Source organism: Eublepharis macularius, chromosome 12, assembly GCF_028583425.1.
Source record: "Eublepharis macularius isolate TG4126 chromosome 12, MPM_Emac_v1.0, whole genome shotgun sequence".
NCBI classification, from domain to species: Eukaryota; Metazoa; Chordata; class Lepidosauria; order Squamata; family Eublepharidae; genus Eublepharis; species Eublepharis macularius.
Window position 1 is genome coordinate 48,390,994 of NC_072801.1, and position 14,155 is coordinate 48,405,148.

A 14,155-nucleotide genomic window follows, 5' to 3' on the forward strand; every position below is an offset into this window, starting at 1 on the left:
TATGTAAACTGTCTCCATTGAAAAAGGGTTGCTTTTGAGTTGCCAGGGGGCGAAGGGTGAGGAGAGGATATGGAAGTCCAGTTTACGGTAATTAATCTCCGATGGCTTATTCACACAGGTAAGTCATTCCTTGATGCAGCGGCCAACTAATCACCCAGCTGCCTTTGTGGGGGAATTTTGCTAGCACCTGCCTGCCACCTGCATGAGGACAGCTCATTCCCTGAAGGATTACAGGCCCCGGGCTAATCATTAACATCTCTCAGGGATCGATTGACCAAAGGGCACCCAGGCAAATAATTCTCCTGCTTCTCATTGCTATTCTGGAGCAGGTGGAATAGACAGAGAAATAGCGCAGCAAGCCCTGGTGAGTCAGTTCGTAAAGGAAAAGAGGGATGTGGACCCATCGCAAGATGGGGAATGGAAGGGATGTGGGAGGGACGGGATGTAAAGTGAGACTTGATAACTATTGAGGATAAAGGATAAAGTCTATGGCTGCTGATAATAGAATAGGAGATTTTAGGCTGTATTAATAGGAACTTTGTATCTAAGACTCCATGGGAAACCATAGTTTGTCTCTGCTCTGTGCAAGTGACACCTCATTTGGAATATTGTGGCCAGTTTTAGGTGCTGCACTATCAAGAAAGAGGTAGACAAATTGGAACAGATTCAGAGGAGAGCAACGAAGATGGTTATGATCTCTGGAAAATGAGTCCGAGAAAAAGTAGGAAGAGAAGATGAAAGGGAGCCATGGTTGCTCTCTTCAAATATCTGAAGGTCTGTCACCAGGGCTTTTTTTCTGGGAAAAGAAGTGGTGGACCTCAGTGGGTTGCCCTCAGAGAAAATGGTTACATGGCTGGTGGCCCTGCCCCCCTGAACTCCAGACAGAGGGGAGTAGAGATTGCCCTCTGCGCTATGGCGTGGAGGGCAATCCAAACTCCCCTCTGTCAGGAGATCGGGGGGGGGGGGAACCACCAGCCATGTGACCATTTTCAAGAGGTTCCGGAACTCCGTTCCACCGCGTTCCAGCTGAAAAAAAGCCCTGTCTGTCACATAGAAGAAGGCAAAGACTAGCTCTCTGCTGCTAGACTAGGGCTGTTTCCATAAGGGGATTGATTCCCATTTGGTTCTCAGAGCTTCCACATGGGTTATTTCCCAGGGTATCTCCTTGGGCCAGCCAGCAGCGGTAGGTGTTTTTGCTCCTATTTAAAAATATGGTAGTAGGTATGTCACTATAGTGTTATGCTGTAGTAATATCTTCTAGCATTTTTTTTAAAAAGCATGCACAAGAGGAAATGGCAATGGATGTGGTGCTAGTTATGGGTGGGGAGATGTGGAGATCGGTACCTTTCTATTGGAAGGTAAAGCAAGGGAGGTGGGGCCAGAACCCTGGTCCAATCATTTCCAGGGGGAGTAATCTCAGTCCTGGATTGGGATAATCCAACAGAAGAAGACTTTCTCTGTGATCCAATTGAGCTAAACTGAATCAATTTCTGCTTATATATTTTTATTTATGTCTCCCCTGCTTCCCCTCTCCCCCAGCCAAGAGGAAACCAAATCAGCTTGTATCATCATTCTTACCCTCCTCTACTTTATCCTTGCAACAGCAACCCTGTGAGGTAAATCAGGCCGAGATAGAAGAACTAGCCCAAGGTCACCCAGCAAGCTTCCATTGCAGCATGGGTATTTGAACCCGAGTCTTAAAGATCCCAGTCCGACACTCGACATTATACCATGTAATAGAAGTAACTGTGTTCCTTCAGCTCAAACGCATGACCCCCTGAGCAGTGTTAGAGTCAGGCACTTAATGCAGCTGGGGGTTCCGGGAAGGCAAGAGAAGTGTAAGGCTCTTTATCAAGTGCAAGGAAATTACAGCCTTCCTTGTCAGACAAGAGCAGTTAGCACACCATTGGAAGCAGAGACCTGTCACTTCCTTTGTTGGTCTTCAGGAAGAAGTGATACTTATCAGAGTTAATTAAATCATGCCTGAGTTAGTAGTCTGGTGGGTTATACTTGGGTCACCCTACATGATAACTCCTCAACAGTTAATGAAAACGGGAATTGTGTGTATGTGGCAATTATCGAAACCCAGAAGGAAACAAAGCAATGATTTCTATAGCTAAAGTTCACTGTTTGTGATGCCCTGCACCATTACATAGTTGAAAATAAGAACACTTTTCACGCCCTTATTCTCATACCGAGGATCACTTAGGCTGAGCCTTCCTACCATGGTTCTATGGGCCCTACTTCGCCTGCTGTTTTCCTTTCCTCTGCAGTTGCAGGATCTCTATAGTTTTAAAAGCAAAACACAATGGTGGTCGTGGTTAAAGACAGACTGGAAAAACTGAAATTGCCTTACCGTGTGTTAAGAGTTCAAACTGTCCTCAGCAGCAATGGCATGCTGTGTGTGGTGCCTTGACATTCATGTGCGCACATTCACAGGCATATGTGCTACAGAGAAGGTGTGTCCACCTCCCACTTGGAGATTTAACTCCTAGAGACTCCAAAAAAGGAACAGAACTCTGAAGGACAATTTTGAAAACAACACATCCACAAAAGCAAAGTTAAGGGGAAAAACAGGGACCATGATGCACCAGAGAAATATGCAAGAAATAGGGACTGTCCTTGGTAAAATAGTAACAACCGCAGCATATTATTGATTTATTCATATTTCGCCTTTCTCACTGGGACTCAAGGCGGATTACATAGTGTGAGATTAGTACAATTAGTGGCAAGGACTAGGGCAGGCATTTCCATACAGTGTCAAGAACATTTCCATAAACAATGTCATGGGGTAAAAGAATATAAGTTTACAAAGATATAGTGTTAGCAAGGATCCAGTATGGGGTTGAGAAATTGTTGAAACAGAACATAATCAATTCTAGGACTTACATCGAACAACATAAAGCACAGGTAGGATATAGGAGTACATATTTAAAGCAACAGATAATATGTAAGGCAACATAATGGTGAAATCTATATGGTTTCTAACTCATTAGCGAAACATCTGGGATCCCTTTCCTACAATACCACCCTCTTCGCTGAGAAAAAAGGCCTTTTTGAATAATTCAGTTTTGCATTGTTTGCGGAAAGCCAGGAAGGTGGGGGCTCTCCTGACCTCCTCAGGCAGGCCGTTCCATAGGGTAGGGGCCACCACAGAGAAAGCCTGTGTACGGGCTGCTGTTGATTTTGTCCATGTGTAGGCTGGCACCTGCAAGAGACCCTGTTCAGATGAGCGAAACTGCCATGGGGGGACATAGGGAGAGAGGTGGTCCCATAGGTATGCTGGATCAAGGCCGTGAAGGGCTTTGTACATAATAACCATTACCTTGAACTGAGCACGGTAACTGATAGGTAGCCAATGGAGTGACTGTAGAATGGGAGTGATGTTCAAGCTCCTGCTCGCTCCTGCTCCACAGCATTTTGCACCAATTGGAGCCTCCTAGTTAACTTAGATGGGAGACCAATGTATAATGCATTACAATACTCAAGTGTTGATGTTACCATAGCATGGATCCAGGTAGCCAAGTTGCCCATGTCGAGATAAGAAGCCATTTTCCAGGCTAGAGTGAGATGGACATGCATGTGTGACACAGCCCTTTGGAATTATTTCTATGAGACAGAGCTCTAGGCAGAGAAATATCAGCCCCAATTTCCCACCCTCAAGGAACTGAGGAGCTGGAAAAAGGTCTCCACCTAGTGATGCTCTGGGAATATCCCCTAGTCAGTATGGTAAAGACCATAGAGTCTAGGGGAGGCAGCCTAGAGTGTCACTTGGAAGTACCATCACACCCTGACTGGAGCACAAAGATGCCCTATGAAGATCACAGGGTGAAGATCTGGGATTTAATCCTGTGAACTCCATCACAGTCATAATCCACTTGCATGTTCTTCTCTCTTTCTCATGCACAATGTTTTTGCTTTGGTTGGAACTGCAGCAGGGTCAGAAGAAGCTTTAGCTGCCCCCAGCCCCATTACCCTGAAAAGAAATGTTATGGGAAAGGAACTATTTGTCCTGTAGTGGAAGATCATATGGTCTTCTGCAAATGGGCCAAACAACTTCCCTCACTAGATGATGTCTGTTTAGAGTGACAGCATTGGATGAGGGTGGAGAAGTCTAAAGAGTAAAGTCCCTTTTACACACTGCCACAGTCCTTACCAGAGTGGGAACAGTGCACATGGGGAACAGAGGAGAAAATACAAGCACTGTATGAAAATACAAGCACTGTATAGTTTTCTTCTACTGCAGATCAACATGGGCTGTTTTCACACTGCTTACTGGCCACGGAACATCGCACCGAGCTCCCGGAACGTTCCAGGAGCTCAGCGCAATGTTCCGTGATCAGTAAGCAGTGTGAAAACGGCCCATGTTGATCTGCAGTAGAAGAGCAAGATTCCAGTCCAGTTGCTCCTTAGAGACCAACCGGATTTTAGAGTATGAGCTTTCAGGAGTCAGAGCTCCCTTGTTATTACTGATGAAGTTCATTGGTTGGGTCCAAGGTCCCCTAAATCTCAAACCTTGACTCATGGAAAACAACCATTAGATTTATAATTTTCTTAGTCTCAAAGTAGCATACGGACATACTAAACTCTTTCTCTTCCTCCCTCTGACTATTTTATATGTAAGTAAGTAAATTTTACTGCATTAGCTCATGAGGCATAGCAAACATTACAACAAATATTAATTAAAGATAGCGAGAATACAACAAACATTATATACAACAAACATTAATTAAAAATAACGGGAAAAGAATAAAATCAACATTTAATATATAAAATTAAACAGTCACATCATTAAAATGTAATCAATCAAACATCATTACTTTCAACTCTATTAATATAATGGTGTCACTAAGTGTAGAATTAATATTATGGTATACATACAAAATGAGTTTTTACATACTTAAATAGAGAGGAAATGCCGCTAAATGTGCAATTGGTTCTTATATTTTCATTTTGCGTGCTATTACTGTGGTGTTTTTCCACTGGCCCTCTACAGCCTAGTTCACACACGCAGAAGAATAAGGTGATGGTAGAGATGTAGGATTTCCAGTTACCAGGTAGGACCTGGAGTTCTCATTGAATTACTGATCTCCAGAGTACAGAGATCAGTTTCTCTGGAGAAAATGGCAGTATTCGAATGTAGACTCTACCATAAAGCCTTGGTGAAACATCCCTGCTGAGCCCCCCCCCCCCCCCCCCGCGCACAAGAATTCCCCTCAAATATCCAGGAATTTTCCAAGTCAGAAACTGGCAATCCTACAGAGATTTGAGGTGGCAGAATAGACCATTCCACAGACTGTACGTAGGGGATCACATTTTGAAAGTTCCCCTACATCAAAAATCCCAGCAAATAGAAAATCAATATACCAAGCCAAGAGAAAGGGTTAGAGCATTTATCTCTGCTATGATACTTTTCCAATTTGCATAGAGTTTATAATGTTGAAAAATTGTCAGAGCTTAAATCCACCCCCTGCAGTCTCAAGTGGTGGTGTCCATTTTACCACCTCAGCTTCCTTGCCACCTTTGTCACCTAAGCAGGATGGTTTCTGTCTAGTGCCTGTGGCCTGAATCAGATGAAGGGAGCTTTGACTCTTGAAAGCTCATACCTTGGAAATCTCGTCGGTCTTCAAAGTGCTATTGGACCCAGATCTGGCTCCAAGTCCCACACTGTATTTGTTTGAGGCAATCCAAGCCCCTCCATTTCAAATCCATCCTCCCATACAGTGAAACATATCGCTTACGTATCTGATCTATTTTTCTCATCACACCAGGCAGAATGTCAGAGGGGCAAAGCAAGAGGCGAGTTGGCATTGTGGGATATGGACATTTAGGTAAGTGGCATTTCCTGGACATGACATTTTTAAGAGGGGATTCGACACTCTTATGTCATCCGTGGCTCAGTGGTAGAATATCTGCTTGGCATGCAGAAAGTCCCAGGTTCAATCCTCAGCGTGTTAAGTTAAAAGGATAAGGTAGTATGTGATGGGAAAGACCTCGAATGGAAACCCAAGAGACCAACTGCTGGTCAGAGCAGACAATACTGGCCTTGATAGACCAGTTATCTAACTCAGCATAAGGCAACTTTGTGTGTTCATCCAACTCGCTAGGTTTACCAGAAGACAAAGCAATTCTTTACTGAGTATGTAAAGACAGGATTGGCAGACGTTTCACATTAACTCATATATCTCTTCATTCAAAAGAACCTTTCTTATTTCAATGTACCTCATAAAATATTTTAGAATGTCCCAGTTTGGAAAAAGACATCATAGCTGTCGGAATATGTGAAATGCTCTTTCCTTCCAGTAACTAAGGACCTGTCCAGTCTGCTAACTTTGCGGTACTGAGTCCACTGTTATATTTTATTTGGTCCTCTCCCTTAATAAATATATGAATACACAGTTTTCAACAGTACTGTATGTAGGGCCTTTATTTATAGCTCTTGTCCTCTGCTATTTTGTCTCCTCACCCTGTTTCAACGTGGTGGCTGATGCAGTTGGGGGGAAAAACAGCTCAAACTGATGGATGGGACAGTGGGCTGGGATGTGGAAAGTCCCTGAATGGTCTTGAGCTCATCAGAGTGATAAACAGGAAAAGCCACTTGAGCGAGACACCTACTGATTGAGACCAAATGGGGTTATATGAAAAAAGGAGGATTTGCCAAGAGCTCTTGGAACCATTTCCTAAATAAAGAGATGAGATGTTTTTGGACTGGATCGGAGGGGATTTCTAACCTGTGAAATTGTTGTTGATCATGTATTTGCTTTGGGAACTACAACAGGGGTAAGAAATTAATAAATGTCATGGGATGGCATGAATCAATGGACACTCTCCAAAACGGGTTGGAAGTGTCCAAAGCAGACTCTCCTAATAAGAGGACAGTTCTTACTTGATTAGATATCTGTTTATAATCTGAATCAAAATGAAGAAAGTACTCCATTGAAGGATGTAAAAGATGCTTCATACCTGAAAAAGCTCTTCTTCCTCCTCTCTCAAGCTATATTTCTATCACTTTGTTGCTCTTATCTTCTTTTCTGAGAGGGTCAGAAATTACTTCTAGAAACCTCTTGGCCCTAACTACTCTGAGCAAGCTACAAAGGGTCAATTTGCATTGTTTGCCATATTGCTCTTGAAAGTTAGTAAGATAATGAATTTTAGTCTTGGGTTACTCACTTGCTGAGCTAGTCTTATGGTAAATTCATGAATTACGAGAAAGAAAGAGTACAAGCCTTGATGCCTTCAACCACCATTTATGTAAAACACAGACTGTGCTGCTCATTTCGTACACAATAGACCGATTAATTGGTTAAGGATACCTAACAGTTATTTCTCAAGTAGTTTTTGTTTCTCTCACTATGAAGACTGAAAGATTCCTTGAAATTAATCCAAAACTATTGACTTGGAAGAAAAGCTTTGTTAACATCTCCACAGTAGTGAGTTTGTTGGTCTCACTGGTTCCTTCTACTCTTGTGGCATTAAGAGCACTAGAAGGAAGATTGGAGACTCCCTGAGGACTTGCCAGAGAAGTCCTTCCCAAAACACAAACAGCTGTTCTAAGACTAGACTATTTGATTTGGAGGTAGCATGTCAATTCACCCTTATTGTTTGATCTGTGCAACATGCAGCCTTTTCTCCTCTGGCAGTCCGTTTGACTGGTACTGAAGACCAATTGAACAATTCTCTACTCTCTTGTACATTGATTGCTTCTCAAATGGTATCATTTGCCTTTCTGAATGGAAATAGATCCCATATCTGGTCTATTGATTTGTTTCCAACTATGTGTTTGCAGTTCAGGCTTGAAAAGGTGTTGGCTCCTCCACCAGACAGGGTTGCCAACCTCCAGATGGGGCCTTGCATTCTCCGGGAATTATGACTGATCTCCAGATCACAGAGAACAATTCCCCTGGAGAAAATGGCAGCCTCAGAAAGTGGACTGTACAGTATCACATCCCTACCACGTTCACTCCCTTCCCCAAACTGCCTTTTCCAGACTCTACCCTCAAATCTCCAGGAATTTTCCAACCTGGAGTTGGCAACCGTATCATAAGGGAAAGCTGCCACCCTAAGATAAAAAGTGAGCACTCCTTGCTGAGCCAACCCTTTATTTATTCTTAAGTTTGAATAACTGAGGGCCAAGCTACACATGACGAATGACACTTGAATGGCAAGTGGATTGAGTGGAGGGCAAGTGAACAGGGAGAAATACACTTGCCGTTCAAGTGTCATTCGTCACGTGTAGCTTGGCCCTGAGGCTGTGACACAATATGAGGAAAATGTGCCAGGATTTCTTTGATCGTGTTCTTGTCTCTGCATAAAATAGTTCTAAGGGTATGAGAAACAGAGAAGAGTGCAGTGTCTGTGATGCATTTCTGTACCCAGGTCAATACCTTGTGCGACGACTCCAGGATAATGGCCTTCAACATGGCTTGGAGCTGGCCTTTGTTTGGAACCGGGATGCCAACAAATTGAAGGGGACGGTGCCAGTGGAGTTACAGTTGGGGAAGCTGACCGATTTCCTGGAGCGGTAAGCCATGAGGTCCAGCCAGGACTGTTTTGGCATGACCAGGTTGGGCAGAATGACATGCCAGGGATTACAGGCACACATGTCCCAATGGACACTTGCAATTGCTTCAAATAACCACTGGGTTGGGTTCAGTTGATGTGTGAGCAGAAAGGAAAACACACTTAGTGCAGTTCCACTTGTGCAAGCACAGTGTGATGGATGTGGCAATACACAGCACTTAGATACAATTTTTAACAAAATAACAATATGTGTCTGGCTGGAGCAATGGAATGTAAAACAAGCAATCTGCATAATTCTATTTCATTTGCTTTTGAAATTGTATCAGATACTTGAAATCTTCCATGGGATCCAACCCACTATGATCATAATGTGCACATACTTCGGGGCTAGGATTCCCAACACTGCCTAGGCAAATGTTGGAAGATTTGAGGGGTGATTCTTGGGGAGGGTGGGAGGTTGTGATGTCATCTCTGGGTGACACTCTAGGAATTTCCACTAACCTCTATGATAAAGGCCACAGATACTAGTGGAAATCCCTAGAGGCTATGGATTTCCTAAATGGCTATGGATGCCATTTTTTGTCCTGCTTCTCTCTTTCTTGAGGATGGGAGATTGGGACTGGGAATTTCCTACCAGGCCTGGACAATCAGGAAGCATATTCAGGGCCAAGTTGTGTAACTATAACTTTTTCGCCAATTTGTGCAGAATTTTCTTTGGCCTGCTTTCATAAAACAATTGTTTGCCTTAAGCCCAAGAGCTGGTTCACACACACGTGTTCATCATTTGATTCTTGTACACTTGTTGGCTAGGATCCTCATCTAGGGCATCTTTAGCACAGTGGCTGATCCACTTTTTCCCTGTGTCTTCTCTCTCTCCAAAGCCGTGTTGACATCATTATTGAAGTGGCTCATCCCTGCATTGCTCAGGCCCATGGGGAGTCTTTTCTCAAAGCTGCAGATTTCATGGTGAGGGTTCCAATTGAATTCCCATGCCCTTTGGGATAAAACAGATATACCTTCCAGCAGTAGGTTACGGGGAGGTTTGGCTTAGGGCCATATTCTGTTTATTCCCAGATTCACTCTTCTAATATCTTCTGACTTCATCTCCAGCGTGGATTGCCCATTACTCTCATCATACTTCCAGAAGCTTTAAAAAAAATTATTTTCCCCCTCCCAGGCATCGTTTGAAAATTTGTCTATGTAAATGCTTATTCTGTGTTTTTAAGCCACATTGTCCTTGGAAAGGAGGGAGTGGCTTTGAGATTGCCACAAGCAGCTGCCAATTGGCCTTCTGTATAATCAGATGGGGAAGGTGAATTGGACTTTTGGGGAGGGGCCAAGGCTCAGTGGTAGAGCATCTACTTGGCATGTAGAAGGTCCCAGATTCAATCCGCAGCATTTCCAGTTAAAAGGATCAGGGGGTGGGTGATATGAATGCCTGAGATCCTGTAGAGCTACTGCTGGACTGAGCAGCCAAAACTGATGTTGAGAGACCAAGCAGACCCAGCAGAAGGCAGCTTCACGTGTCCTCGTTGCTTGTCTTGGTGCCTCTCACCTCTCCACATCTTGCTCTGCTCATCTAAAGCAATTATCTGGCACAAAATAAATATCAAGGGGGAGTACGGTGGGGCCCTTCAGGTTGTAGCAGTGCTTCCTCAGGTTTCCGCCATCAACCACTGAAAAAATTGCTTTGACCATTAGGTGGGGTCACCAACGGCCTTGGCGGATTTAGAGACAGAGTTGAAATTGCGCGAAGCAGCAAGGCAATCTGGGCACACTCTGTATATTCCCAGCGGAGCTCTATGGGGTGGGCAAGACATCCAGAGGATGGATGATGGAGGGATGCTTCAGGTAAGATCCCAGAGAGGGATGGCGGACGGAGAGCAAGGAAGTAAGAGTTGGCCCTGTGCATGAGGAGGAACAAGGGAGAGAAGAACAACGTGCTGCATTGTCCCCCACATCCCCCTGGAAAATCTTTCTTACCTCCAATAATGCTGATCATCCATGCAGCAGTGTAGTATTTTAGTGGAATCCTATTCAATTTGCATACGCTCAGTTTGTGTGATCTTCCAGGGGAAAAAATCCAGGAACCAGCCATGCAATTTGAACCTGAGTTTCCCACATTGAAATGATACCCTCTCTTCAAAGGCTGATCTCTCTAGGAAGGATTGCACTGTTATTATTTATACAGTATCATCAATGTACTAATTGCTTTATGGAGGAACTTGTGCAATAAAAACATGGGCACTGGACCATTTATGATTTAAATGCTGGCGAGGAAAGTCTCAAGTTTTTTGGTTTCCTTTACTCTCTGTTCTCTGTATTCCAGGCATTGACAGTCACCATGGTGAAACACCCCAACAGCTTTCGTCTGGGCGGGCACCTAGGAGAGCTTGCACAGGGCGCCCAGCAGAAGCGCACAGTGTTGTACGATGGCCCTGTACGAAGACTGTGTCCCCTAGCCCCAAACAATGTCAACACCATGGCAGCAGCCTGTATGGCTGCCCCCAGTCTGGGCTTTGACGGGGTGAAAGGGTGCCTCATAGCTGACCCCGAGTGAGTCTTGGACCTTCCTGTCCGGTATGTGGGGATGCTGGCAAGCTGATGATCTGGCACCATTTTGCTTCAGTCAAACTGATTGCTGTTCTGTATTGCAGCCTTCCTGACTACCATGTGGTGGAGACAGAGGCAACTGGACCAGGTGGCTTCTCTGTCCGCACCAGGCGCAAGAACCCAGCTGCCTGCGGGGCAGTCACAGGGGCAGCCACCTTTACTGCTTTCTGGAGCAGCCTGTTGGGTGAGCATGAAACCCTTAACTCTCCTTCCTGGTGGTGTGATAGCTCTAAGCATGAATGTGACCCTAACTAGGCCTCAAAACCTTTGCTATAGCTTCTGAAGCAGCAGCATAGAGTTGGAGCTGGCCAGCTTTCCCCCTCAATCTTACCCAAATCCTTGCCTTGCTTAGGGGTGCCATTTTTCTGCTTCCAGCACATAAACCCCTGCTGAAGCCCTTCACCGCTACCACTACTCAAATGAGAGATAGGAGAAAAGTGAGAGAGGGCATTGTTGACGTCACTTCTGGCTAAAACCTGGAAGTAACATCACCCCTGCTCCAGGCTGCAAAATCTTAGAGCATCAGTGATGTCACTTCTATGTTTTAGCCAGAAGTGAAGCAATGTTGATGATGTCCTTTCTCCCCATGCCCCATAGACTCCTTTCTCCCCATGGCCAGGCATGCACCTGGCCACCCTAGCCTTACTACTGCCCATATCCACATGACTTCCATTTGTGCCAGTCCCACTCCGAGCCTTTTCCAGTGGTCAATGGAAACCCTTTTTTTTATCCAGTCCATATTTTGAAAACTCATCACCCTAATCTCAATTAAATGTCCAGGACTATAAGCAGCATGGGGCCAATAGACGCACTACCCCATATGGGATGCTGATTCAACACAAACTCGAGGATTTCTTTGCATTTAAGGCTTCTTAATTTACAAGATGGGGAAGCTTCCATTAAAGAATTAAAACTGCCTGTAAGGATAGGAAAACCTGATGGGAGAAAAAATGGCTGCCGGTAACGCAACTCCAAAATGGCAGCGCTCCACGTATGACATGAATATGACCTCCATCCATATGACCTGAATAATGCCCGCTCAAGATTCCCATTGATGGATTAATCAAGATTACAATTACTTTTAGGATTATGGAGTCTTGAATATCTCCCTTTAGCAACCAGGAACTAGCAGGGCAGAGTACTTGAAACAGGGCCATTATATGTTTAGTTTAGGAGGTTGTTCTTTCTTTTTATTTATTTATACCATATTTGTATTTCGCCCTCTCTGCAAGCGGGCTCAGGGCAGATAACAACCTTAAAATCATTTTAAAACGTTCCATGTTATGTAAGAACATTGTTCCTTAGAAGTGCATACAGCCCTCCAAACTTAACAATGACTGTTCTTATTTAATGTTATTAGCAAAGTAGCACCTTTTGCAGAGAAGTGCGGGGTGCAGAAGCTTGCGTGGCTAGGTGTGTGTGGGAGAGAGAAAACAAACTTACAATCAGAGCCTCAGTTAAGGCTTAGAAAAGAAGTAAGAGTTTTTTATTGTAAGAACTCCATACTGGATAGGAAAGAGGAAAGACAGATCTCTATCTAGCTTGTCTAAGGATGCAAGTGGATAGCAGGCTGAGTCCTGCATGCATTGTGCAAGATGGAGATTGTGACAAAGAGAGGAATATGAGATGTCACGAGAAGGAAGTCCTGAGATTCTCAATCTACACATTAATGGCTAGTGCTAGGGCAGTAAAGAGCAAAGGGTAAACAGATCCCTGACCTCTCTATCTTTCTAACTTTCTGGTTTGTCCCCCTCTGAAACCTTAGAAAGGAACAGCCTTCGTTTTCCTCTTGTAACAGTCTAGGCTTTTGACACTAGTAATTCATTCATTTAGGTGCTTGATTGTGCCATGTTGTGCAGCCTTATCTCAGTCTCAGCCTGCTGAAATCAGTGGGCTGAGACTGGAGTAGATCTCACAACTGTACCACACTGGCTCTCTCTTTTTCAATAAATGTATTTGAAGTGCTACCTTGAAATATGGCAGCTCCATCTAGGAAGGAAGGAAAGGCGATGAACCTTTAATCCCAGCCTCAACCCCAGACTGATCAGTTACTCCATTCGTCACATACATTCTAGTGATTTAGTTTGTTACGCTTTCATACCAGTAAAACCACCCTTTCAGTTTGTCAAAAGATACTGAATCAAATGATCTAACTGATTGCAGCCTCAGTACACAGTAGAAGTATTTCTTTGTTTTCATTACTAACCCTGAAAGGGTTTGGTGATACTCATAAGGCGATGATTGAGGAGACAAGATGGAAAAGCGTAATTGAAGTAAGACTAAATATATGACAGCGTGCTGCTAAGTACGGCTTTGAAGAGCATTTCCAGCCTCAGAAACCTGGATATGTAAAGGCAGGTGGATGGACATAGAACAGCGGTCCAGACCTTGACTATCTTTCCTGCTCTCCTCTGAACAGTATGCCAAGGCCATGGAGGGCGAGTCTATCTCTGCTGAGTCTTGGTGTATCCATCTCAAGAAACTACGCAGAAGATGCCTGTTGGTGCCGGAGATACAGTTATGTAGGGATGGGGGAAAAGGAGGGAAGGAGATTCCACCCCCCCCCCATTTCTTGCTATCAGCTTTTGGTCTATCAGTTCTAGAAGAACTGATAGGTACCCCTCCCATCTGTATCCTTAAAAGATTGCTCCCCATTTCCCCACCTCGGTTCTCATTGCATCTAGCCAGCTAATTTCTTTCCCAACACCCAACCATGTAAATTGTTGGAAATAGCAATGTCTGGTGTACTGCAGCAGCAAGAAGGAAGAGGTGCCTTCTATGCAGGGGGCAGCAAGGATCACTTAAGTTAGGACAGTGAGAGCAGCACCTCTCTTGTTTCCTGGGGTCATTTCCTTGTCTTGTCTCCTATTGGGCTAAACAGGGCAATATCCTGCTTCTTCTCTCTCCTGCCTTATTCACTCTCTCTGCAAGATGTAGTCAGATAGCAAGAACCCTATCTCTGTCTCTCCTCTTCACTATCAAGTATGTATTTCCTCAAATAAACTTTTTGCCTCTTTAATCA

The 14,155-nt window shown here is 44.2% G+C and overlaps 1 protein-coding gene across 3 annotated transcripts; it reads left to right on the top strand.

The window, feature by feature from the left end:
• Positions 1-316: 316 nt before the first annotated feature.
• Positions 317-14,155, top strand: ASPDH (aspartate dehydrogenase domain containing). Of its 3 annotated transcripts, none has more exons than XM_054992303.1 (8): positions 317-364; positions 5,772-5,831; positions 8,377-8,521; positions 9,402-9,486; positions 10,222-10,371; positions 10,850-11,076; positions 11,178-11,317; positions 13,553-14,155. In XM_054992303.1, exons 2-8 carry the CDS (start codon positions 5,777-5,779, stop codon positions 13,588-13,590), a joined length of 840 nt encoding a protein of 279 aa, XP_054848278.1. In that variant the 5' UTR covers positions 317-364; positions 5,772-5,776; the 3' UTR covers positions 13,591-14,155. The 3 variants fall into 3 exon arrangements, with proteins under 3 accessions (XP_054848278.1, XP_054848280.1, XP_054848279.1); XM_054992304.1 differs by having other exon boundaries at positions 323-364; positions 5,776-5,831; XM_054992305.1 differs by lacking the exon at positions 10,222-10,371.

Bases quoted from the DNA above. Each gene is read 5' to 3' on its own strand.
- ASPDH (XM_054992303.1), top strand. From the start codon at position 5,777: ATGTCAGAGGGGCAAAGCAAGAGGCGAGTTGGCATTGTGGGATATGGA. The intron at 8,522-9,401 runs GTAAGCCATGAG...CTCTCTCCAAAG, and splicing joins CTGACCGATTTCCTGGAGCG to CCGTGTTGACATCATTATTG. The intron at 11,077-11,177 runs GTGAGTCTTGGA...TCTGTATTGCAG, and splicing joins TGCCTCATAGCTGACCCCGA to CCTTCCTGACTACCATGTGG.